General features: G+C 49.0%; 1 protein-coding gene across 7 annotated transcripts in view; it reads left to right on the forward strand.

Annotated features, from left to right (window-relative positions):
- Window positions 1–26,473, forward strand: part of LOC146025744 (inter-alpha-trypsin inhibitor heavy chain H3-like) — a 47,289-nt gene that overhangs the window by 11,045 nt on the left and 9,771 nt on the right. For 3 of the 7 annotated variants that reach the window (XM_083155774.1, XM_083155779.1, XM_083155776.1), the window contains exons 8-18: window positions 322–490; window positions 1,595–1,720; window positions 4,455–4,636; window positions 5,576–5,761; window positions 6,516–6,655; window positions 7,311–7,462; window positions 8,678–8,710; window positions 19,036–19,062; window positions 21,200–21,214; window positions 22,683–22,709; window positions 25,454–25,498. In XM_083155774.1, the coding sequence (XP_083011900.1) occupies window positions 322–490; window positions 1,595–1,720; window positions 4,455–4,636; window positions 5,576–5,761; window positions 6,516–6,655; window positions 7,311–7,462; window positions 8,678–8,710; window positions 19,036–19,062; window positions 21,200–21,214; window positions 22,683–22,709; window positions 25,454–25,498 (1,102 nt within the window). The remainder of the gene's footprint in view (window positions 1–321; window positions 491–1,594; window positions 1,721–4,454; window positions 4,637–5,575; window positions 5,762–6,515; window positions 6,656–7,310; window positions 7,463–8,677; window positions 8,711–19,035; window positions 19,063–21,199; window positions 21,215–22,682; window positions 22,710–25,453; window positions 25,499–26,473) is intronic. The other 4 variants (XM_083155775.1, XM_083155780.1, XM_083155777.1 and 1 more) reach the window with 3 other exon arrangements.

Below are 26,473 nucleotides of genomic sequence, written 5' to 3' on the forward strand. Positions count from 1 at the left end.
TATGTGTATCTTATCGCTGTAGGATACGTATCATGCATGCTGCCTATGTGTATCTTATCGCTGTAGGATACTTATCATGCGTGCTGCCTATGTGTATCTTATCGCTGTAGGATAATTATCATGCGTGCTGCCTATGTGTATCTTATCGCTGTAGGATACTTATCATGCATGCTGCCTATGTGTATCTTATTGCTGTAGGATACTTATCATGCATGCTGCCTATGTGTATCTTATCGCTGTAGGATAATTATCATGCATGCTGCCTATGTTTATCATACCGCTATAATATAACAATTATACTTGGTGCTGTTTTAAATACAGACATTTCAAGCCTTCACAAAGATCTTGGAGGATTTACCGGAAGAAGATAATGTTGGGATTATAAAATTTAATGGCGAGGTTACTAACTGGAAGAATTCTCTGGTACAGGCCGTGCCCGAGAATATCAAGAAGGCAAAAGAGTTTGTATCACAGATCATCGCGAAAGGAAGTAAGGACACAATACAGTGTTATACCACATAAAGTGTATGTACGGCGCAGGTGCGCTCAGACATGGCGGTGAGACTTACCTGTCCGGTGCTGTCACTATGCCCTGCTAGGCTCATTACCTACAATTGTATTTCCTGGCGTCACTCACGCCAACCAATACGTGCCCCCACAACAACTGTGTGCCCATAACCTTAGTTTCCGATCTGGAAAGTGGAGGGATCCTTCGTGAGGGAATATAGAACATAGAATTCTCCCCTGGGCTCAGGTTAAGTTGACCTATTGTATAATTCTAACCAGTTTCGCCACAATAGTCGACATGAGTCTAGGTCGACAGGGTCATTCATTCGAAAGGGGTAAGGTTGACAGGGTCATTAGGTCGACATGGGTAAGATCAACACGGTCGTTAGTTCGACATGGGTAAGGTCGACAGTAAAAAAGTCAACATGTTTTTTTTTACCCTTCTGTTGACACAGTTAACATAAACACTAAAACAAACATACACGTCCCCTCGCATTGGCTCACTGCGCTCACCATGCTTCGAACACAGCTATTTTATTCTCCCACCACACCCCAGTGGATGGTAGGGCATGAAATACCACCTGTCAGCACATGTCGTGTCGGCATGGACACCAAAACGTACCACTGCGTCTCCTCGTATGGCTCACTGCGATCGCCATGCTTTGGGCACACTATTATATTCTCCCACCACGCCCTAGTGGATGGTAGAGAATGAAATACCGCCTGTGGGCGCATGTCGGCTCAAAAAAAACCATGTCGACCTAATGACCCATTTTGACCTAATGACCCTGTCGACCTAACCCGTGTAGATCTAAAGTCTTGTTGACCTTACTTCATGTGGACCAAAAGTCAAGTTGACCTAGACTCATGTCAACTTATCTGCATGTCGACCCAGTGGCGTCGACCTAATGCTTGTTGGCCTACTTGGTGGGGACCCAATGACTGTATCCCCTACTAACACATGTGTATCTGACATCATTTCCACGGCAACAATGGGACGCATAAGAACAGCCGACGCTGTCAAATCTCACCGTCCTATCCGGTTAATGCTCCTAATCCCTCTCATGGAAATGTTTTGTCATTCTAGGCACCAATATAAATTTAGCTTTATTAAGTGCTGCGCAGATGCTGAAAGCTGCCAGATCTGATAAGCTAGTACCTGACATAAGTACATCAATTATCATATTCCTATCGGATGGAGACCCGACCGAAGGTGAGCAGCGATACGGGGCAGTGTTATTATGGGATTGTGTGCTAATATGCTATCTATTTATAGGTCGATAATTAAACTTTCCCGTTCTAATGATGACATTTCCGATTCGCTATTTCAGCACAATTACAGATGTGGTTATGGGGCGTGCACTATTATAAAATGATATCACCCATCAGGGTCTATTAAGCTTGATTGGAAGCTTAAGATAGACCATTATTACTAGAGATGGGAGCCGGGCCGAAGATTTGGATTCATCGCCGGGATTTTTATTTGGCTTTGTCAAGCGGCAGTGAAAGATAATTATCATTTTTTCAAAAATGGTCAAAAAAGGCCCAAATTCTGTAATATTATCCGCAATAACATTAATTTCCAGAAAATTGTGACCACTTTACAGCTCACAATGTTGTTTTCATTTAATTTAGGCCAAGGTCTGTAGTTAACTGGCTGGTTATTAATATTAGACAAAGGGACAGAGCCTCGGCACAAACAGATGGTAGTTTGTTACATATCTGCCTCACAGCAGTGGGATAAATTAATGGGGTACTTGTGTACTAGCACGGCACCCCGATAATTAGTCGACCGATTTTTTTATCGCATCGCATGCCATACACCCGATATCATGCGATGCGATTTTAACTCATATTCGATATTAAATTGTATAAGCACCCTAATGGGTGCTTTTAAGCACCCTAATGGGTCCTTACAATGCTTAAATGCACCCCCACTCCACCCCCCAAGTATAAATGTGAACCCGAAGCATGGAGTTGAGAACAGAAAGTGTGGCGAGCGCAGCGAGCCACCGAGCCCGAAGCGTGGCCAGCGCTTCGGGCTGCGCTTGCCACACTTTCCATTCTCAACTCCACGCCGACATGGATAGTGGGGGTATGAAAAGGTCGTAGGACGCGTACCGCCGCCCCTCGCGGGCTCGCCACGCTTCGGGTTCACGTTTATACTTGGGGGGTGGTGTGGGGGTGCATTTAACCATTGTAAGCACCCATTAGGGTGCTTATACAATTTATAATCGCATCGCATCGCATTGTATGGCATTGTATGCCATATACAATGGCATACAATTTTTAAATTGTATGCCATTGTACAACATCGGCCGATATCGCGTCACATCACATCGCATGCGATATGGTCTGCGATGCGATGGGCGCCGTGCTAGTACACAAGTACCATGAATGGTGATGCACGATGGAATTGTCTCATGACTGAAATGACTTGATCGTTTGGCACTGAAATGACTGGCTCGTTTGGGCCCCCACAATAAAATAGGAAATTCTCAAAATTGTGCATAATAATAAAGTTCCGTGTGTGATTGTTCTGCCTCCACGCAGACAACCTGTGTCCTCAAAAAAAAAAAAAATAATATATATATATATATTTTGCTATTGTTTATTGTTTGTGTGCACCGCACCCCAATACACCATAGTGAGATACTGTCAGAAGTTCTGTGTGTGATTGTTCTGCCTCCATGCAGTGTTGGACAAGTTGCGTCCTCCTTTGAAAAATGTAAATCAATTTTTTTTTTCGTATTAACTTTATTTACATTGTTTGTGTGCACTGTATTGCACCCCAATACACCTTAGTGAGATACTGTCAGAAGTTCCGTGTGGTTGTTCTGCCTCCACGCACTTCTGACAGTATAGTATGGGTGCAGTACACACAAACAATAAAGATAAAATTGTTTAAAATTTTTACTGTTATTTTTTTGTAATATGCAGCTTGTATAACTCTGTGTGGAGGCAGAACAATCACACACGGAACTTCTGACAGTATAGTATTGGATTGCAGTGCAGCACACCACACACCACAATGAAAAAAATGAAAAGCTGACTGACAGCCTGCCTGTGTACTGTACCCCACTACACTGACTGACAGCCTGCCTGTGTACTGTACCCCATTACACTGAATGACAGCCTGCCCAACACATGACCACTGACCAGTAAAATACCCAGCACAAACCCCTCTGCATTGCACAACACACCCCTCTGCTGCACAACACACCCCTCTGCCACAAACCCCTCTGCACTGCAGTCTCTGCACAGACCACTGCCAGCCCAGTACACCCCCAACTGACTCAAACCCCTGCCAGGCAAGTAACACACCCCACAGAGACTGACTACACGGCAGAGCTGTGCGCATCTTCGAACCGTGCAACTAAATGGTGCAGAATTCTCCGTTCCGCCGAGCCTTTAAAGACTTGGCGTCTTGCGAAACTCCGATGCGAGACTTCGCCTTTCCACCACACTCGGGTTTCCCAGATAAGCCAGAAACGTGCCGGCATGCAAGGCTGCGAATGGATGAACTATGCGCATGCCTGCGTGTAGTTGCTCCATGCAAGGGGGGAGGGGTGGGCGCTTGTGCGGGCGGCGACTGGTGGACTCGCAAGTCAACCAGAATAAGGGCCACAATGCGCATGCGCAAACCCTGGGAGTCGAGCCGTTCACTACAAAGGGGGCGGGCGGAGGCGTACATGGGGTTGGAGAGGGGAACACAAAGCGTTTTATGGGCGTCCCCATGAAAACGCTGGGGCATTTCCCTGGGAGTGCAGGAGAACCAACATCACATGACACCAGCGCCCGCCCCCTTGACGGCCATCTCACCCGCTTGCTAGTCAGTAAGTATATGCTGCTTAGTGAGCAGGTCTGAATCGTGCCCAATATACTTTGTACTGTGTTATCCATTGCTGTCTTCTACAATGTAATGTTATTTATGATTTATCTGTCAGGTGTCACTCATGCAGAAACGATCATGGCGAATGTGAAAGAGGCAGTGAACGGCCAGGCAACGTTATATAGTTTGGGATTTGGCTCAGACGTCGATTATAATTTCTTGGAGAAAATGTCCTTAGAAAATGGAGGCTTGGCGAGGCGGATCTACGAGGATTCCGAGTCCGCGCTACAGCTGCAGGTAGGATGGTGACTATAAACCACTCTGTGCGGCCGGACAAGGCCAACGTTTGCTTCGTTTATCCTTGGATGCGATTATAGTGAGATGTCTCCAGTTATAACACAGCTGAGATTCCTACATACGGCCCTTATACTGGTTGATTTGTTCGCTTGCACATTCGCATGCATCCGAGCGTTAGGACCGCAAAAGCGCACAGAGAGTGAAGGCACGCCCTACAAGGCCACTGAAGCCGTTCGTTCATAAAAACACACACAGGGGAGGGCACGTACACTTCCATGTACATACGGATCTTTGCCGGTCCGCTCGGACTTCCAGCATGCGGACGGCTGGTGTTAAGAACACTGCTGCATTTGTGTGTAAAAACAATACAATATATGAGATATGAACGCAGAGAAGTGTAAATGGTCAAACTGTAATAGTGTGCGTCCCGTGATGCTGCCATGGAGTTAGTTAATTGATAAATGAGAGAAACCTCTATGCTGCATGGGTGTTATACTGCGTGCAGCTGAAAGTAATTTAGTTATTGTGTGCGTTGATTGTCCGAGCGTATGTGGGCCTGCTGCGGCTGCGAGGCGCGAGAGTTGCTTTTCTCCTGCGAGCGTTTCTCATGTGTAACGGGCCAATCGATCGGTGACTCGAGTGAGACGTACGCCCAGCACTTGTTGTCACCATCCATCTTTACGCTCCGGTTGCCGCACAGTTTTGATGCCGTGCTCTACGATACGCCCACATTACGCCTACTGTGTCCGAGCGTGCTGGCAGTGTATCGCTGGTTGCTGGGTCACGTCTGCGAAAAGCTGAATGGTACGCATGCGCAGTAGGCTAAGAAACGCACTCCGAGTGAAGATGTATCCGAGCGAGTCAATCAGAATACCCTCCACTGTCTGTCATTTCCGTCATTAATTGGTTTGTAAAAGGCTTTTTTTCTTCACCCGGCAGAATTTCTACAAAGAAGTTGCGTTCCCGGTTCTCCTGGACGTCTCTCTACGATATCACGATTTATCTGTCATCTCTTTAACTCAGAACAACTTCAGACATTACTACCAGGGATCAGAAATAGTTGTGGCCGGATATTTGGGGGATAACGATGCAGACATTCTAACTGGGCAGGTCACGGCCCATGGCGTGAGTACTGGGGGGTCAAGAAAATGAATAAACCCTAAGTCTTGTGTATTATTTTATAATGACATAAATTGGGAGATTCAGTCATATTTAATCCTGTACAATTAAATATATATATAAAAATAAAATAAATATAATGTCTAACACTTATGCGATTGGATTCAATGTGACATTGAAGTGCGATGTCCATCGAATCCGATCGCCCCCTTTCAGCGCCCGATGTCGCATGCCATCTGGAGATGGCACACCGGGTGCTGGAAGAGGGTGGGCAGAGGGCGGCGGAGTAGCGTAGCACTAGAAGTAGCGCTAGCGGGTGGCGGGAGGTCAGAGGTGGCGGCAGAAATTGTTTAAAACACTGGGCAGCCCTCTGATTGGTTAAGCTCCGCTAGCGCTACACTACTCTGCTGCCCTAAGCCCGCCTTCTCCCATGCCACCAGCGGTCCCTTCGACCCCCTCTCCCCAAGCCCCATGCAGCTGAAAGCGTTCCCTCTGCCCACCACCCATGGATTGCATTCTATTGATCGCATGTGGTTAAAAACCACATGCGATCGTTCCTGCAATTCGATAGATACTATGTGCAGCACATAAGATCTCTCGATGTGACATTCGGCAGCGTGCCCGCGCATCGCGTCAAATGGTCCCTTAAAAATCCATGCAATCATTCCATTTATCGGCCGGATGTGGTCGGTATCGAATGATTGCATGCAATATCTCACAAGTGTATGGGCAGCATAAGTTTGACATATTCTCTACCAAGGTGTCTGAGCCGTTCTCCATGGAGGTGGCGGCTCACATACGACCAGAGGAAGAAGTGGAAGAAGAGCAGAGCTACATATTTGGGGACTTCACAGAGAGGCTGTGGGCGTACCTGACCATAGAGCAGCTGCTGAGCAAACAGTAAGACCAGGAATTAGTAGCTGCATACCGTAGGGTGACCACTGCGGTGCATCCAAAATGGCTGCAGGGTGTGAGGTGGACTTGGTCGACACAGGAAAAGGCCTTCACGTGTTGTCCACAGGTTTTTTGGTGTCCATATCATGATATGTCGGCATGGGCACCATATGTGTGTTACCGCATCTCCTCGCATGGCTCGCTGCTCTCAGCTGCGCTTATTAATGTCCACATGCATTGGATTGACCACCGAATGTCGACACCTGAAATAGCTTGACCTGAGTTTTTCACGTTTTTCATAGCCGGCATGTGCCGACAGGCGGTATTTCATGCCCTACCATCCAGTACGGCATGGGTCTTCAACCTATGGTCCTCCAGATGTTGTGAAACTACATGTTCCAGCATGCATTGCCACATTTTTTCCTATGAGAGCATACCAAAACTGTCAGGGCATGCTGGGACATGTGAATTAAAAATTTTTTTTTGCTTTATGAAAGTTGTATTCTTTGATGTATTCATTTTTTAATTGGTGGAAATTTCTCTAAGTATAGCTTACTGTAGGTTTCAGTACAATAATATTTTTGTATTTTAGACTTTGTTTGGGCCAGTTACTTTCTGTGGCATAAGTAGGATGTTTTTTTTCTTTGCTTCCTGTTCCCAGGGTCTCGGCGGACGGTGAGGTGAAGAAGAACATCACAGAGGAAGCCCTATCCTTGTGCTTAAAGTACAACTTTGTGACCCCTCTCACCTCCATGGTTATCACCAAACCCGAGGACCAGAAGAAAATAGTGGCCAATAAACCACAAGAAGATGGCAAGTTTCATAAGTGATGACTCACAGAAGGGCTGAGTGTGTGAAAGGAAACAACCGGGGTCCACAGCCATGTCTCCTGAAAGCAGCCTTCTTATTGGGCCGAACCAAAGCTTATAGAAATGCAATCTACAAAGTCACTGAGATGATTGACGATTGCTACCAGAACCCAGTTTGGCATCTTTATCATATACCTATTTATGTTGCTAGGACTACTGGTCAAATCAACCAATTAGCTGTCAGTTCATAGGCTGGGATAGATACATGACAGCTGGTGATTGGTTGCTTTTGGCAGCTTCTTCACTTTATCTCTTTCCAAGTCATAAAAGGGGTCAGGGCAGGCAGCACAAAATCATAGTCAAATACATAAACTTTTCCAAGGGTCAGGACAGGCAGCACAAAATCATACTCAAATAAATAAACTTTTCCAAGTGTCAGGACAGGCAGAACAAAATCATAGTGAATACATAAACTTTTCCTAGGGTCAGGGCAGGCAGCACAAAATCATAGTCAAATACATAAACTTTTCCAAGTGTCAGGGCAGGCAGCACAAAATCATAGTCAAATGCATAAACTTATCCAAGGGTCAGGACAGCCAGCACAAAATCATCATCAAATACATAAACTTTTCCTAGGGTCGGTGCAGGCAGTAGAAAATCCTAGTCAAATACATAAACTTTTCCAAGCATCAGGGCAAGCAGCACAAACTCATAGTAAAATACATAAACTTTTCCAAGGGTCAGGACAGGAAGCACGGAAACAGGCACGAATCTAAGCCAATGCCATAACAAGTAAATAATAAAACAATGGATCTGAATCCAGGAGCACAGGTAGTATCTATCAATGGCCATGATACTGCTACAACATTAAGAGAATCTGAGTCGAGCTTTGTTTATTTGAAACCAAAAGTGAAGCTTGCAGTCTTCTAGGTAACAAAAATGACCTGTGCCGATAGGTGGTTGCACACTCTGGGCTTGGCTATTTAATGTACAACAACTGGGAAATAACATATTATTTTGTTGTTTACTAATACTATATAGCCTTTCAGCCATTGTCTAGGAGCCTCTGTCCGACTGTTATTCGCTATTTGTTCTTAAGAGTAGAATTACTCCAAAATATTTCTGCAGAGCTAAACCTTCATGTACGCAGCTCGTACATCTGCATTTTAAGACGTTTCCCGAATTCTCAATGACCAGCTTATTTTTCTTTATTATTCAGAAATGGGTGAAGACGACGATGATGTAGGAGCACGTAGGTTTTTCCTTTATATTTCTAGCATAATACGTTATCTTAAGCGCTTCCCCATCTCGCCTTTCAGCATTCACCCCTCTCTTTTCTTCTCTCTCTCCCCCTCTTACTCCATCTTTCGCTTCCCCCTCATCTGTCTGTTCCTCTCTTATCAGAATTTGATGTTATTGTATGGATTATACTTTGCATCACTTTTTTCTTTTCATCTTTACGATTGCACTGTTTAGTCCGCCCTCACCTTATCTCCTCTGCAAGGTTTTACTTTCTGTATGTGGCCTGTGCGCTGCTGTGTTTCTATCTTGTTTCCTATGACTGCTATACATGTTGGGTTCTGGAAGACGTTGTGATGTGTTACTAGGTGATTATCAGGATGTTTTTTGTGATGAGTAAGTTTGGGAAATAAGAGCATTGTTTTATAATGTGGGATAAATGGTGAGGGACAAAAAGCTGAAACGTACACACTGGAAGCGTAAAAAAAATGGAATTTTAATAACGGTACTTGTTTCCTAGCACGGCCACAATCGCTAGTAATCGTGTACCTTAAGTTAATGTCCTTTGAAATCTGGTCCATTTTGCCGGCAAAGGCAAAATCGCGTTCATCGTGTCGGTCGCATGCACTAACATGGCACGCGACGAGACCGACGCGATCAACGCAATTTTGCCTTAGGGTTCAATGTTTAAATATTTTTAACATTGCAATCGCGTTCATCGCGTCGGTCTTGTGCCATTATAATGGCACAAGATGCGATGGACGCGATGAACAACATTTTACATAACAAACAATGGGAAATGGGCCAATATGGGCCATTTCTCATTGTATATGCCCCCGTCATGGCTATTAATTAATGCACCCCCATTGTGAACGGTACCCCGCGATTAACGCCAACCCGAAGCGTGGCGAGCGGCGGCGGTACGCGTCCTCCGACCTTTTCATACCCCTACTATCCACGTCGACGTGGAGTTGAGTATATAAAGTGTGGCGAGCGCAGCGAGCCACCACGCCCGAAGCGTGGCGAGCGGACGCGTATACCTGTGAAGTTATGCGCGTGCGCTCGCCTCGCTACGCTCGCCACGCTTCGGGTTGGCGTCAATCGTGGGGTGCCGTTCACAATGGGGCCATTTGAGCCATCAGGGGGGTTAAAATTGGGGTCTGGGGACAATTTTACATTGAATCCAATGTAAAATAGGGTCCCAGGGACCCTATTCACATTTGAATCAATGTTAAAATCGGGTCCATCGCATCGATCGCATGCGATTTGGTTGCATGCGATGCGATCAACGCGATTTTTTGGACCCGATCAAAATCGGTGTGGCCGTTCTAGGAAACAAGTACCTTAATAACTTCTAAATAAGAGCAGAGGTCCTACTTAATGACAGTATAGTTGCTGCACTCAAAGTACACTGCCGCAACGGTCCAAAATGTTGTACTTTGGATGCGGTGGCACTTTGGGTTTGATTCAGATCTCAATGCACAGGCGCAAATCGCATCGGCCAGCGTTCAGTGAAGCTCCAGTGAAATCCTGCTTTACAAATGAATGTGCTCGCTGTGCCAATGGATGTGTACGGCTACACGTTTATTCGCAGCCGTGCGTTAATGTCCAAAACCCATCGTAACAGGCTCTGACCATCTATTGATTTTTACACTGAACACAACTCATTGCTTGCGCTGCGTAGCCCAGGACTTTCTCGGCGGTGTGATAAAAAAGGCCTTCCTATTCCCAGGCACACCTAGCATTTCCCCGGACACTCCCAGTGTATTCCCAGGCTCGCCTAGCATTTCCCCGGACACTCCCCGCATATTCCCAGGCACGCCTAGCATTTCCCCGGACACTCCCCGCATATTCCCAGACACGCCTAGCATTTCCCCAGACACTCCCAGCGTATTCCCAGGCACACCTAGCGTTTCCCCGGACACTCCCAGCCTATTCCCAGGCACGCCTAGCATTTCCCCGGACACTCCCTGCGTATTCCCAGGCACGCCTAGCATTTCCCCGGACACTCCCAGTGTATTCCCAGGCACGCCTAGCATTTCCCCGGACACTCCCCGCGTATTCCCAGGCACGCCTAGCATTTCCCCGGACACTCCCAGCGTATTCCCAGGCACGCCTAGCATTTCCCCGGACACTCCCCGCATATTCCCAGGCACGCCTAGCATTTCCCCGGACACTCCCAGCGTGTTACCAGGCACGCCTAGCATTTCCCCGGACACTCCCCGCATATTCCCAGGCACGCCTAGCGTTTCCCCGGACACTCCCCGCATATTCCCAGGCACGCCTAGCGTTTCCCCGGACACTCCCCGCATATTCCCAGGCACGCCTAGCATTTCCCCGGACACAAGCAGCGTATTCCCAGGCACGCCTAGCATTTCCCCAGACACTCCCTTTGTATTCCCAGGCACGCCTAGCATTTCCCCGGACACAAGCAGCGTATTCCCAGGCACGCCTAGCTTTTCCCCGGGCACTCCCTACGTATTCCCAGGCACGCCTAGCATTTCCCCGGACACTCCCAGCATATTCCCAGGCACGCCTAGCGTTTCCCCGGACACTCCCAGCGTATTCCCAGGCACGCCTAGCATTTCCCCGGACACTCCCAGCGTATTCCCAGGCACACCTAGCATTTCCCCGGACACTCCCAGCGTATTCCCAGGCACGCCTAACATTTCCCCAGACACTCCCTTTGTATTCCCAGGCACGCCAAGCATTTCCCCAGACTTTCCAGCGTTTCCCCGGTCACTCCTAGCGTTTCCCCGGACACTCCTAGCGTTTCCCCGGACACTCCTAGCATTCCCCCAGACACTCCCAGCGTATTCCCAGGCAGGCCTAGCATTTCCCCGGACACTCCCAGCGTATTCCCAGGCAGGCCTAGCATTTCCCCGGACACTCCCAGCGTATTCCCAGGCAGGCCTAGCATTTCCCCGGACACTCCCAGCGTATTCCCAGGCAGGCCTAGCATTTCCCTGGACACTCCTTGCGTTTCCCCTGGACATTCCTTGAGTTTCCCCTGGACACTCCTTGAGTTTCCCCTGGACACTCCTTGAGTTTCCCCAGGACACTCCTTGCGTTTCCCCTGGACACTCCTTGCCTTTTCCCTGGACACTCCTTGCGTTTCCCCTGGACACTCCTTGCGTTTCCCCTGGACACTCCTTGCGTTTCCCCTGGACATTCCTTGAGTTTCCCCTGGACACTCCTTGAGTTTCCCCTGGACACTCCTTGCCTTTCCCCTGGACACTCCTTGCGTTTCCCCTGGACACTCCTTCCCCTGGACACTCCTTGAGTTTCCCCTGGACACTCCTTGAGTTTCCCCTGGACACTCCTTGCCTTTCCCCTGGACACTCCTTGAGTTTCTGCTGGACACTCTCAGCATTTTTCTGGACACTCCCAGTGGTTTCCTATGTATTTTTCTTGGCGCTCCCACTAAAGGGCCGTTTCCACCATCAGACACCTACTCCGTCAACCACCTTGCAAATGCCGTGCATTTATAAAAAGTTGTAGGACTTCATCCAGTGCTTCATCCAGGACTTTACCGGAGCGCCCCAGGCGGGGGGAAGATGTTATGCGGCCGACACACGGATCCGGGGGGGGGGTTGTTTCAATGCGGCCGGTGCGCTGATCCAGGAGAATACGGCCGCAGTGCTGCTGGAGGAAGGGAGGGGGGGGGGGTTTAGTGACCGCCTCTCACCTCCATCTGGGGGTCCCTGCTCCCAACTACTGCCCCCTAGTGACTTCATCACAGGACGGCCTAGCGCATGCGTCCTGTGAATCATACATGTGAAGTGTATTAATGATAGGGGGTTATTCTGGTTCATTTGGATGCAAATTTGCATCCTTGCGAGTGAACCAGATCCCGCCTTGCGAATGGTGGAATGGGAAGATGTGGCAGGTGCACGTATATGTGAGGTTGTTCTGAGTAACCTTACATATGTGTGTACACTCGGAGGGAAGGGGGCGGGCAGCCGACATCCGGTGATGTCAGCCGGTCCCTCCCCCGCATGTCCATCATGGCCTCATTAGCATGAGAAAGCCCCACATTCCAATCGTAACGCCCATGATGCGCTGGGCGGTCCCATATGCAAATTAGATAATATGGTTGATACGCATTGGGTGGACCACTGGCGGTCAACATGGCTTCGGTCGACACATCAGTTGGTTGACATTGGGAAGGTCAACAGTGAAAAGGTCTACATGGTGTTTTTCACATTTTTTTGAGCCGACATGTGCCGACAGGCGGTATTTCATGCCCTACCATCCACTAGTGCGCAGTGGGAGAATATAATAGTGTGCCGAGCGCAGCGCGCCGTGCGAGGGGACGCAGAGCACTTTTTCATTCATGCCAATGGTGGTCACTGGGACAGTGGGGTGTGGGTGGAGCTTCAGCTACAGGCACCAAGTAGAATAGAGTTCTTCAAGTGCAGCCCAGGCTCCTCCTCCTCCACGCCCCTACAGGCTTCAGTTGTTTCTTGGTGCCTCAAGGCACAGGTACCATGGGACAGGGCTCCGTGCTCTGTCTGAAATCTTCAATTTTTTTTTTTTTTTTTTACACGGAGACAGCGTTACGCTGCTCCCCTGTGGCTGGCAGCGGCGCGCTGACTTTCATAGCCAGACCCGCCGCTCTCCTCATGACACGGAGGACGCCGCGCTCCACCACAGGTAAGCGGGCCCTCCATGTGAGGTGACGCGCGCACCATTTTATGTGCGCACCGCTAGCGGTCGAGTCACCGGGCGGGGTGCAGCCCGGGTGACCCTGGCAGTGGCAACCAGTCTTCTCTGCGCGGCCACTAGACCACCAGGGAGCCGTACTGTGGAGCGCCATTTTTGTTAATGGCGCAGGGCACTGATGGTTCCAGGGGAGGCGGGGCCTTGATCCACAGCTCCCCGCCTCCACGCTCAGAGCGACATAACGCTGTTTTCCCGCCTGAGCTTAGCTTCCCCACGCCCCAGCAGCGTACTGAAGACGCCATTACGCGGGACTACACTGTGGGAGAAGTGCACCGGAATCCCTGCTCCTCTACACGCTACAGGAACAGGTTTTTTCTGCAGCCCTCTGTACCTCAGTATTTGGCTGAGTGTCAGAGAGTATAGTGTCTTTTCTACTGTCATCCATCTGTATACCTTTATAGTTTCAGAGGGTGTTACTGTCCACTGTATTATTGTAACCAGTGCACACGGGGCCTGTCTGTGTTAAAATGTCACAGAAACACCCCAAAGCAAAGCCAGCTAGGGATTCACCTAAGCTGCATGCTTATACATGCACTAACTGTAAGGAGAATTATTCCTCCATACAGGATCAAGCTGGTTTGTGTGAACGCTGTTCTGCACAAGACTCCCTGGGGGGCCCCTCAGTCCCAACACATGGGGAACCCAGTTGGGCTTCCACTCTCTCAGCTGCCATGAAGGAGTTAGCTACTCAGTTAGCTGCAAACAGAGAGTCTGCTGCGCAGCCATTGCCAGCTCAGCCTGCTGTTGCTGCATCAGAGCCGGCCTGGGTACAGGGTTTATCCTCCTCTGTTCAGGATTTAGTCCAGGTGTCTGCTTCTCTGCAATCTGCATTGAGGGCTCCACCTAAACGCAAAGCACAAGCTCCTTTAGCTTCTAATCAAACAGATGCTGAGGATGACTTGGACGACCAGGTGCTGGTCGACACGGACGATGATGTTGACATAGATGATGTTGACATAGATGAACCTGATAAGGAGGAAAGAATGACCCAGTCCAGAGTAGACTCCTTAGTTAAGGCTGTTAGGATGTCTCTCAATATACAGGACACCCAGGTCACAACACCTGACACACTTCTTTTTAAAAAGAAAAAGGAGTTGGCTCTTTTTCCCTCAAATTCAGACTTAAATGAGGTCTTATCTGAAGCGTGGCAACACCCTAACAAAAAGTTTTTAGTGTCCAAACGCCTGATTTCCTTCTTCCCGTTCGCTCCAGCGGACCGTAAGAAATGGGAGGAGCCTCCACAGGTTGATGCTCACGTAGCCCGCCTAGTTAAGGCTACTACCCTTCCCATTCCTACAGTGGCCTCTCTTAAGGATCCTACTGATAGGAAGATTGAACACTGCCTAAAATCAGTGTTCTCCAATGCTGGCGTGTCAGCAAGACCAGCTATGGCCTCAGCCTGGGTAGCAAAGGCAATTGCAACTTGGGCTGACTCCCTGCAGGAGCAGATTTCCTCAGGCACACGTCGCTCTGAATTGTTATCAACGGTGGACCTCATTAGGGAAGGGGCCACATACCTGGAAGAGGCAGCGATAGATGCAGCTGCCCTCTCCTCAAAAATTTCAGCTTCTTCAATTGCTGCCCGGCGTGCACTGTGGCTGCGTACTTGGAACGCAGATTCTGATTCCAAAAAGGCATTGGAGGCCCTTCCATTCTCAGGGGATGTTCTGTTCGGCTCCGAGCTGGACAAGATTGTAGCCACCATTGCAACGTCCAAAACAGCTTTTCTGCCTTCGGCACCGGCTAGGCCTAGATCTCAGTCCTTTCGGACCTTCCGTCCACAGGGGAGGCCCAGGGGTCAGCCTTCATCAAGGGCGCAGGCCCCCACAAGGCGTCCATCCGCTCCCAAGACCAAACAGTCCTGGGCGGGTCGCCGTCAGGCCCCAAAACAGGCCGACAAGCCCTCAGCATGAGGATCAGGCGGCCCACCAACCACATCAGGTGGGCGGTCGCCTGTTGTCATTTGCCGGGGTTTGGCAGGCCACTACCACCGACAGGTGGGTAAACACCATAGTGGCCCAGGGTTACTCCCTCTCCTTTCAGGGGCGTCCGCCTTCTCGGTTTTTCACAACAAGCATGCCCCGGGAGAAGGACAGAGCGGCTGCTCTGACCAGCTCCATTCACACCCTGCTGGCAGCAGGGGTCATAGTACCTGTCCCACTTTCTCAGCGAGGAGCAGGTTTCTACTCAAGCCTGTTCCTGGTGACAAAGCCGGACGGGTCATACCGGCCCATCCTCAACCTGAAGGGCCTGAACAAACATCTCTGTATTCCCAAGTTCAGGATGGAGTCCCTCAGGTCTATCCTGCAATCTCTGGAACCGGGGGACTTCATGGCATCCCTGGACATCCAGGATGCCTACCTCCATGTGCCAATTCGATCGGACAGCCAGTGCTACCTCAGGTTTGCAGTCAAAGGCAACCACTACCAGTTCATAGCCCTCCCCTTCGGGCTGTCGACCGCGCCACGAATCTTTACAAAGATTATGGCCACCATGGCGGCGGCCCTAAGGGCCCAGGGCGTTCGTCTACTACCATATCTAGACGACCTCTTGATACTGGCTCAATCCGCACAGACACTCCAGAGGCATCTGGAGCTAACGGTTTCCCTCCTGCAGACCCACGGCTGGCTCATAAATTGGAAAAAATCCTCAACAACCCCATCACAGCGGATGGTGCATCTAGGAGCCTTGATAGACACAAAAACTCTCAGGGTTTACCTGCCGGAGGACAAGTGGATACTCCTCAGAGACCTCCTGAAACTCTTCCTGAAGCAACAAAGGGTCTCTGTGCACCTGTGCATGAAGGTCCTAGACAAGATGGTCTCTTGTTACGACATGGCGGAATTTGCGCAGTTCCATTCCAGGCCCCTGCAGAGGGAAATGCTGCGTCACTGGAACCGTTCCCAACCAAGCCTGAAATCGCAGACCTTTGTTCTGTCCAGGCAGACACGTCTGTCGCTCACATGGTGGCTCAGTCCTCTAAACCTTCAAAAAGGGCGCCAGTTTGTCATCCCTCAATGGGTGATGTTAACAACGGACGCCAGCCTCCGAGGGTGGGGAGCTGTTCTGGCAGAACATTCCTTCCATGGCCGTTGGTCGAGGGAGGAGGCGCTGCTCCCAATAAACATACTGGAGCTAAGAGCCATCCTGCTAGCCCTCAAGTCAGCAGGCCCTCTGATTCACTCCAAACCGGTGAAGGTTCAATCAGACAATGCCACTGCGGTGGCATACGTCAACCACCAGGGGGGGACCAGGAGCCTAGCAGCCATGAGGGAGGTAACATCAATTCTGCAATGGGCAGAACATCACCTGTTAGCTTTGTCAGCGGTACACATACCAGGCGTTCAGAACTGGGAGGCCGATTTTCTGAGCCGCCAGGAGGTACAGTCAGGCGAATGGGGGCTCCACGAGGATGTGTTCCAGGAACTAGTCAACAGATGGGGACTCCCGCAAATAGACCTAATGGCCTCAAGCGTCAACAAAAAGTTACCCCGTTACGGGGCTCGCTCCAGGGACCCACAGGCATATCTGGTGGATGCCCTGTCGGCTCCATGGCCATTCTCCCTGGTCTACATTTTTCCTCCAGTGGCACTGCTACCAAGAGTCCTCAGGCGCCTCAAACAAGAAGGGACCACAGCAATCCTCCTGGCCCCAGACTGGCCCCGCAGAGCCTGGTACTCAGACCTTCGGGAGATGTCTCTGCAGCCACCTTGGAGGCTGCCAGCTCGTCCGGACTTGCTAGTACAAGGACCATGCCTTCATCCGAATCTAGGCAGACTAGCTTTGACGGCGTGGCTCTTGAAACGGAAGTTTTAAGAGAGAAGGGATTTTCATTACCGGTCATAAAAACCATGATAGCAGCAAGGAAACCTGCTTCTTCCCGGATCTACTATCGAATCTGGAATGCCTTTTTCACCTGGTGTGCGAAGAAGAACCTTCCGCCTAGGGAGTTTCGACTTTCCAGGATCCTGGCCTTCTTGCAGGCGGGCCTGGATTTGGGCCTAAGGTTGTCCTCCTTAAAGGTCCAAGTTTCCGCACTCTCTATTTTGTTTCAGCGGAAGTTAGCAAAGAAGATGGCTATACAGACCTTTTTGCAGGGCGTCCTTCACATACAGCCTCCCTTTGTACCCCCAATCCAACCTTGGGACCTCACAGTGGTGCTCTCAGCACTGCAAAGACCACCGTTTGAGCCTCTAGAATCCTCAGAGCTCAGGTGGCTAACATGGAAAACAGTGTTTCTACTGGCTATTTCTTCAGCCAGAAGAGTTTCGGACCTGTCAGCCTTGTCTAGTGCATCCCCGTATCTGGTGTTCCACCCGGACAGGGCAGTCTTAAGAACAAAAAAGGAGTTCCTACCCAAAGTTATTTCCAGTTTTCACATAAACCAGGATATCGTTGTTCCTGCTTTTTCCCAGTTGGAGGACTCCCCAGAGTTACGCTCTTTGGATGTTACAAGAGCTTTAAAAGTTTACGTTAACAGGACTCAATCCTTACGAAAGACAGAGGCCCTGTTCGTGCTCTATGATGCAAACAAGAGAGGCTGGCCTGCAACGAAGCAGACTTTGGCTCGATGGTTGCGGCTAACTATAAAACAGGCTTATGTATCTTCCAATAAGCCAGTTCCATCCTCTATCAGAGCCCACTCCACGCGTTCGGTAGCGGCCTCTTGGGCGGCTCATCAGGGAGCCTCTGCAGAACAGTTGTGTCGCGCGGCCACTTGGTCCTCTCCACACACCTTTCTAAAATTTTACCATTTTGACACGTTTGCCAGGGCAGATTCTGCTTTTGGACAACGCGTCATCAGTGCAGCTCAGGTGCGTTCCCTCCCGTAAAAGGGACAGCTTTGGGACGTCCCACTGTCCCAGTGACCACCATTGGCATGAATGAAAAAAGGGGATTTTGGTCCTACCTGTAAAATCCTTTTTTCTGAATCCATGGTGGACACTGGGCGCCCGCCCTCGCACACTGATCTACAGTAATGGGGGTCGGCTTACACCTTCCTGAAACTTATTCTTCCTTCGGGTTGCTGGTTTCTTTCCTGTTTCTCTTCCTTTTCCTGTACCTTGCGGGTAAGCTGTTGAACAAACTGAAGCCTGTAGGGGCGTGGAGGAGGAGGAGCCTGGGCTGCACTTGAAGAACTCTATTCTACTTGGTGCCTGTAGCTGAAGCTCCACCCACACCCCACTGTCCCAGTGTCCACCATGGATTCAGAAAAAAGGATTTTACAGGTAGGACCAAAATCCCCTTTTTTCGGTGTCTGCATCAACTGTGGTGACGTTCAGGACATAAAAAGTGAAAAACCCATGTCGACCTTCTAAATGTCGACCTAATGCTTGCGTCGACCTTTTGATCCTATTCTAATTTTGATCCTAACTAATCCATTCGACCTTCAGTGGTTGGACCCAATGCGCCACAGGCTTCCAAACATTTGCTGTAATGTTCTGCCCATTCTATAGCTTCTAGTTACAGGATGGTTGTTTGGTGGGACGGAGGGGGGTGGGTTGTGTGTGTGTGTGTGTGTATATGTGTGTGTGTGTGTGTGGGGGGGGTATAGTGCATTGTAAGTGTAATGGTATAATCACTGATTTATCATCGTTTCCCTCTTTATTACAGGCTCCCTTTATCCTATTAAGCGGAAAAGTAAGTTCTTATAGAAATGTTACTGTGAGTGTCCAGTAAAACAGGGAGAAATGCCTCATGTGCAGCTCACGGCCTGATTCCAGGGTTAGCATTGTGGGGTGAATGATGTCAACTGAGCAGGAAGTGCAGAAATAACCTAACTTACCCTACCCAATCCCCACCCTACCCAATCCCCACCCATACCATAGCCCTACCTTACACTACCCAAACCCCAGCCCTATCATAACCCTACCTTAAGGTAGGGTTATGATAGGGCTGGGGTTTGGGTAGTGTAAGGTAGGGCTATGGTATGGGTGGGGATTGGGTAGGGTGGGGGTACCCAAGCCCCAACCCTACCATAATCCTTCCTTACACTACCCAAACCCAAGCCCTACCATAACCCTACCTTACACTACCAAAAGACCCAGCCCTACCATAACCCTACCTAACACTACCAAAAAACCCAGCCCTACCATAATCCTTCCTTACACTACCCAAACCCCAGCCCTGCCATAACCTTACCTTACACTACCCAATCCCCACCCATACCATAGCCCTACCTTACACTACCCAAACCCCAGCCCTACCATAACCCTACCTTACACTACCCAAGCCCCAGCCCTACCATAATCCTTCCTTACACTACCCAAACCCCAGCCCTACCATAACCCTACCTTACACTACCAAAAGACCCAGCCCTACCATAACCCTACCTTACACTACCCAAACCCCAGCCCTACCATACCCCTACCTTACACTACCCAATCCCCACCCATACCATAGCCCTACCTTACACTACCCAACCCCAGCCCTATCATAACCCTACTTTATACTACCCAAGCCCCAGCCCTACCATAACCCTACCTTACACTACCCAAACCCCAGCCCTACCATAACCCTACCTTACACTACCAAAAGACCCAGCCCTACCATAACCCTACCTTACACTATCCAAACCCCAGCCCTACCATCTACCATAACCTTACCTTACACTACCAAAAGACTCAGCCCTACCATAACCCTACCTTACACTACCCAAACCCCAGCCCTATCATAACCCTACATTACACTACCCAAACCCCAGCCCTACCATATCTCTACCTTACACTATCCAAACCCCAGCCCTACCATCTACCATAACCTTACCTTACACTACCAAAAGACCCAGCCCTACCATAATCCTTCCTTACACTACCCAAACCCCAGCCCTACCATAACCCTACCTTACACTACCCAAGCCCCAGCCCTACCCTAACCCTTCCTTACCCTACCCAATCCCCACTAATACCATAACCCTACCTTACACTATCCAAACCCCAGCCATACCCTAACCCTTCCTTACCCTACCCAATCCCCACCCATACCATAACCCTAGCTTACCCTATCCAAACCCCAGCCCTACCCAAACCCCACCTTACCCTAACCCCACCCTACCTACTATACCCTAACCCCACCCTTCCCCACCCTACCTTACCCTACCGTAACTTACCCTACCCGAACCCTACTCTACCATTACTCTACCCTACGGCACATGTGTTACACAGAGCGTACAAATAGCTGCACTTGTAGTAAAGGCCCCCATACACTGAGCTGATTTGGGCCAATTGCGACAAATCGGACTGTGAAATCGGCCCAAATTGGCTCAGTTTAATGTCCCCTCAGGTCCGATGTGCGGTCCCGTGCGCATCGGACCTGAACCAGTGGTCGGACGTGCTGGCCCCCGGGACATCCGACCTGGGACCTCCTTCTCCATGAGGTGGGGTGTGGCCAGCTCCTAATGGCGGGCAGCGGGCCCATCCGAGCAGTGACGACGGCAGCTGGGAGCTTGTAGCTGCATTTTGCTGCACCTGCCACCGCAGAAGCTCCCTGGGAGTATTACATGCAGTAAATCACACGCGATTTGTTGCATGTGAAAATGGCACATCAAGTGCCAGATCGCATGTGAGCCTCCCGGGGAGCTGCCAGGGGGCTCTCAAGGGCCAACTGGTCTGACATGTCCTTAGGCGTCCACTTCTCCTGTACATGGGAACCCGGTATAGACCAGGGGACATCCCTCCTGTGTATAATGAGATGATATAATGATGAGCACAGATAACAGTTATAGCTGATAGATACCGTTACACAGCACAATGTAACTGTCATTCTTTTGTCTCTACAGGTGGAAGGGCATTTTGTAAGTTCCATTAAAAATGTCCTAATTAAGACACAAATGATGAGTCCTCCTGAGGCCATGGTCTCTCTGACTACATTGGAGAGTAATAAATATCCCGCAGATACTAATACATAAGTATACAAAACATAATCGTGCTTGAAACATCGCATGTCGTCCTTCTGCATGTGACGCATCGCATGCAGCCTCGTTCCCCGCTGCTGGGTGGAGTTCGGAGGTCGGACGGGCCTTTAGACTATGTATTTATAGAATTATTTATTCTGTAAACCTTAGCCCATGCTATGACGCCCAGGGCCGATGCAAGCCCTGCCGGCACCCCAGGCGACCCCCAGGCGACCCTAACCCCCGTGCGGGGGGGGGGGGGGCGTGCAGCGGGCACCAGACCTGCCATGCCCTGACATACATTGCAGAGGGGAGAACAGGAAGAAAGCTGCTGCTGCAGCAGCTGGCAAGTACAGGACACAGAGCCGGGAGCGGGGATTGCTGGTGCGGTAGTCCGTGGGCGGTGTCCGGCGGGCGGGTGGAGGGGGAGGCGTGCGGGCGGGGGGGTCACCTTGGGCACTCTGCGGCTGAGCAGCAGGGGGGGGCAGCACATTGCTTCTGTCCAGCAATGGAGAGCTCCATGCAGGGATGGAGGGAGGGAAGGGGGGTGGGGGGCAGTGGGCGTACAGACTCACCTGGCTGCTCCCTGCTTGGTTGAATTCCTGGCTCGGTGTCCCACATGTTGCTGCAGCTTTCTTCCTGGTCTCCTCGGCGGCTCAGTACCGCCCTCCAGTGGCCGGCGCCCTAGGCAAATGCCTAGAGCTGTCTAGTGGTGGCGCCGGCCCTGATGACACCTAGCCCCAGGTCTCCACCACCCTAATGATGACGTCAGCATCCTGTCCCCTGATGTAGCTCTCTTTATTTACCATGTACTTGTCTTAGATTGCCTTGTAGTGTACAGATGGAGTCGCGGTTGTTTATCCCCCTGGAGCACCATAGCTTTCCTTCTTAGCGCGCCATTCGCGCCGAGACGAACGGCTCGCCAAGATGGAAGCTCTGGTGCGCCAGCGGGATGAATAGACATGGCTCCTTCTGTATGTCATTGTTTTTGTGTTTTTGCTCATTAATGTTTGATCAGGCGCTGCAGAACCCTTGTGGCACCATACAAATAAACCATCCTAATAATAATAATAATAAAAATAATAATAAATACATACCCTAACCCTACCCCTAGTGCCTAAACCTACCCTTCTGCAGCTTAATCCTAATCCTCCCTTCCAGTCACCTAACACCCCCCTTCCCATAGCCTAACCCTCTCCCCCCTCCCAAAGACTCATTCTAACCCTCTCCCGACACCTGACCCTCCCATTATAGGTGCCAACATTAAGACAACATCACATTTGGAACATTATAACAATGTGAATAGATTAGTTTGGCAAAGTGTCTTGTAATCATCCATTAACCTTTCCTGTTGATGTCTCCACTTCAGCTGCACAGAATTTCGTGAGGCCTACAGGTAATTATGCAAATATATGTATTTTACATGTGTGTGTGTGTGCGTGCGCTGTGCAGCGGCTGAAACACTAGAGGGATCTTCCGCTAGGGAACTAGGATTTAGGTTGCTAATGTTATGACGGAAGTTAGTTTTGAGGTGCTGCACATCAACATCGTGATATCACCAGCGTCCTTGTGTATACGTAGGAAGGACATAACATGAACGTTTCCTCCTTCGTTAAACACGCTTCAGTGTGTGCACAGTATCTGGACTCGAGGGCATCCGTTCCGATGTTGTAACAAATGTCTGTTGCTTCAGTGTGTGCATATGTGTGCAGTGTGTGCAGTGGAAGCTTGCGGCACTGTCTGTATATAGGAAGCCTGCGGTACTGTCCATATGTAGGAAGCCTGCGGTACTGTCCATATGTTGGAAGCCTGCGGTACTGTCTGTATGTAGGAAGTCTGCAGTACTGTCCTTATGTACCAAGTCTGTGATACTGTCAATATAGAGGAAGTTTGAGGTACGGTCTGTATGTAGGAAGTCTGTTGTACTGTCCTACGTAGGAAGTCTGAGGTACTGTCCATATGTTGGAAGTATATGGTACTGTTTGTATGTAGGAAGTCTGTTGTACTGTCCTACGTAGGAAGTCTGAGGTACTGTCCATATGTTGGAAGTATGTGGTACTGTTCGTATGTAGGAAGTCTGTTGTACTGTCTGTATGTAGGAAGTCTGATGTACTGTCCATATGTAGGAAGTCTGTGGTACTATCCATATGAAGGAAGTCTGAGATACTGTCCTTATGTAGGAAGTCTGAGATACTGTCTGTATGTAGGAAGTCTGAGGTACTGTCCATATGTAGGATGCCTGCAGTACTGTCCATATGTAGGCAGCCTGCGGTACTGTTTTTATGTAGGAAGCCTGCGGTACTGTCTGTATGTAGGAAGTGTGTGGTACTGTCCGTATGTAGGAATTCTGCAATACTGTCCGTATGTACCAAGTCTGCCATACTGTCCATATGTAGGAAGTCTGTTGTACTGTCTGTATGTAGGAAGTCTGCTGTACTGTCCATATGTAGGAAGTTTGAGGTACTGTCCATATGTAGGAAGTTTGAGGTACTCTCCGTATGTAGGAAGTCTGCAGTACTGTACTTACGTACCAAGTCGGTTTAGAGAAAGTCTGTTGTACTGTCCGTATGTAGGAAGTCTGAATTATTTTACATATGTAGGAAATCTGAGGTACTGTCCTTATGTAGGAAGTATGTGGTACTGTTTGTATGTAGGAAGTCTGTTGTACTATCCTACGTAGGAAGTCTGAGGTACTGTCCATATGTTGGAAGTATGTGGTACTGTTCGTATGTAGGAAGTCTGTTGTACTGTCTGTATGTAGGAAGTCTGAGGTACTGTCCATATATAGGAAGGAAGTCTGTGGTACTATCCATATGAAGGAAGTCTGAGATACTGTCCTTATGTAGGAAGTCTGAGATACTGTCTGTATGTAGGAAGTCTGAGGTACTGTCCATATGTAGGAAGCCTGCGGTACTGTCCATATGTAGGCAGCCTGCGGTACTGTTTTTATGTAGGAAGCCTGCGGTACTGTCTGTATGTAGGAAGTGTGTGGTACTGTCCGTATGTAGGAATTCTGCAATACTGTCCCTATGTACCAAGTCTGCCATACTGTCCATATGTAGGAAGTCTGTGGTACTGTTCGTATGTAGGAAGTCTGTTGTACTGTCTGTATGTAGGAAGTCTGCTGTACTGTCCATATGTAGGAAGTTTGAGGTACTGTCCGTATGTAGGAAGTCTGCAGTACTGTACTTACGTACCAAGTCGGTTTAGAGAAAGTCTGTTGTACTGTCCGTATGTAGGAAGTCTGAATTATTTTACATATGTAGGAATCTGAGGTACTGTCCTTATGTAGGAAGTCTGCGGTACTGGTCGTATGTAGGAGGTCTGTGGTACTGTCAGTATGTAGGAAGCCTGCGGTACTGTCCGTATGTAGGAAGTCTATTGTACTGTCCATATTTAGGAAGTCTGTTGTACTGTCCGTATGTAAGAATCTTGTGGGACTGGTCTTATGTATGAAGTCTGCGGTACTGTCTGTATGTAGGAAGCCTGCGGGTCTGTGCATATATATATATATATAGGAAGTCTGAGGTACTGTCCATATGTAGGAAGTCTGTTGTACTGTCCGTATATAGGAATTTTGTGGGACTGGTCGTATGTATGAAGTCTGCGGTACTGTCTGTATGTAGGAAGCCTGCGGGTCTGTCCATATATATATATATAGGAAGTCTGAGGTACTGTCCATATGTAGGAAGTCTGTGGGACTATCCTTATGTAGGAAGTCTGAGATACTGTCCTTATGTAGGAAGCCTGCGAGTCTGTCCATATATAGGAAGTATGAGGTACTGTCCGTATGTATGAAGCCTGTGGGACTGTCCGTATGTAGGAAGTCTGTGGAACTATCCTTATGTAGGAAGTCTGAGATACTGTCCTTATGTAGGAAGTCTGCGGTACTGTCTGTATGATGGAAGCCTGCGAGTCTGTCCATATATAGGAAGTATGAGGTACTGTCCGTATGTATGAAGCCTGTGGGACTGTCCGTATGTAGGAAGTCTGCAGTAGTGTCCGGATGTGTGAAGTCTGCAGTAGAGTCCGGATTTAGGAAGTCTGTTTGGCTATGATCTGGTGAATGTGAGGATGTTCTTAGATTTACTTACTGTATATGTTTGTTTTATTTTTACTTCAGTGTATTATTTCTTGTAGCAGGGCTGCCGTACATGCGCACATCTATCAGAAGGAAAACAGGAGGTAATATCTGTATTGTGTTAATGCTGGCACTAGTATGTGTTACTGCGTTGTACCAGATTGCTATAGGATGGGTTCCCAGTAATATACTAGGATATGAGGAATGTGGGTCTCTCGGGATATTTGAAAATATTTTTTTATTGTAGGTTTGACAACTTAATTTATATTTATACCCAGGGCCAACATTACACACTCAGCAGAGGATGCAGGGCAGGGAGGCACAGAGCAGTAGAGGCGCTCCCCCTGCTCTACATCCCCTGCTGTCCTCTGTGGCTCCACCTGCCACACTGCATGACAGGCAGCGGCGGCAGCAGCGACCAAAAAAGGGTGGGGCTTAATGGACGGAGGGGCAGGGGATATAGGGAACAGAGGGGGCGGGGCTACACAGAACAGAGAGGATGCGGCTACATGGGAGCTAGTCTGATGAAAAAAGGAAGTAGAAGATGAGCTAAAAAAGGGGGGTGTTGTTTACCAATCGGTAAACAGTAGGCGCCAGAGGAGGGGTGTATGTGTTACAAGCAGCTCACACCAAGGAATAGTCAGTTCCTTGATACAATTATACAAGAAGAAAAAGGAAAAGTGGAGCAATAAAATAAACCTTAAAAAACTTTGAAGTTAAATTATAAAGTTAAAAATACGGATCAATTGGGTATCACAATATTATATGAAATGTATTATATTTAATAAAACATATCACTAGTCACTGACCAAATAGTGCACTTACCTGTATATAGTAAAAATATGAAACATAAATAAAAATTGGACTGAGCAATATACTTAGTATGGTCTCCCGCTTGCATAGAATCCTGAGAAAGTAGTCCTCCTTGTTTGTTTACTGGAAATCGTGATGGTGGGCGTCCATAAACCATGCTGGGTTTTTGCCGCTGTGTTTGTAGTGTCTTTGTCCACTTTATTGGTGTCAACCTTTTGACTGTCAACCTACACCATATCGACCTAATGCTTGTCATGTCGTCCTAG

The sequence above is a fragment of the Crinia signifera genome, chromosome 8, assembly GCF_055691185.1.
Source record: "Crinia signifera chromosome 8, ASM5569118v1, whole genome shotgun sequence".
Lineage (NCBI taxonomy): Eukaryota > Metazoa > Chordata > Amphibia > Anura > Myobatrachidae > Crinia > Crinia signifera.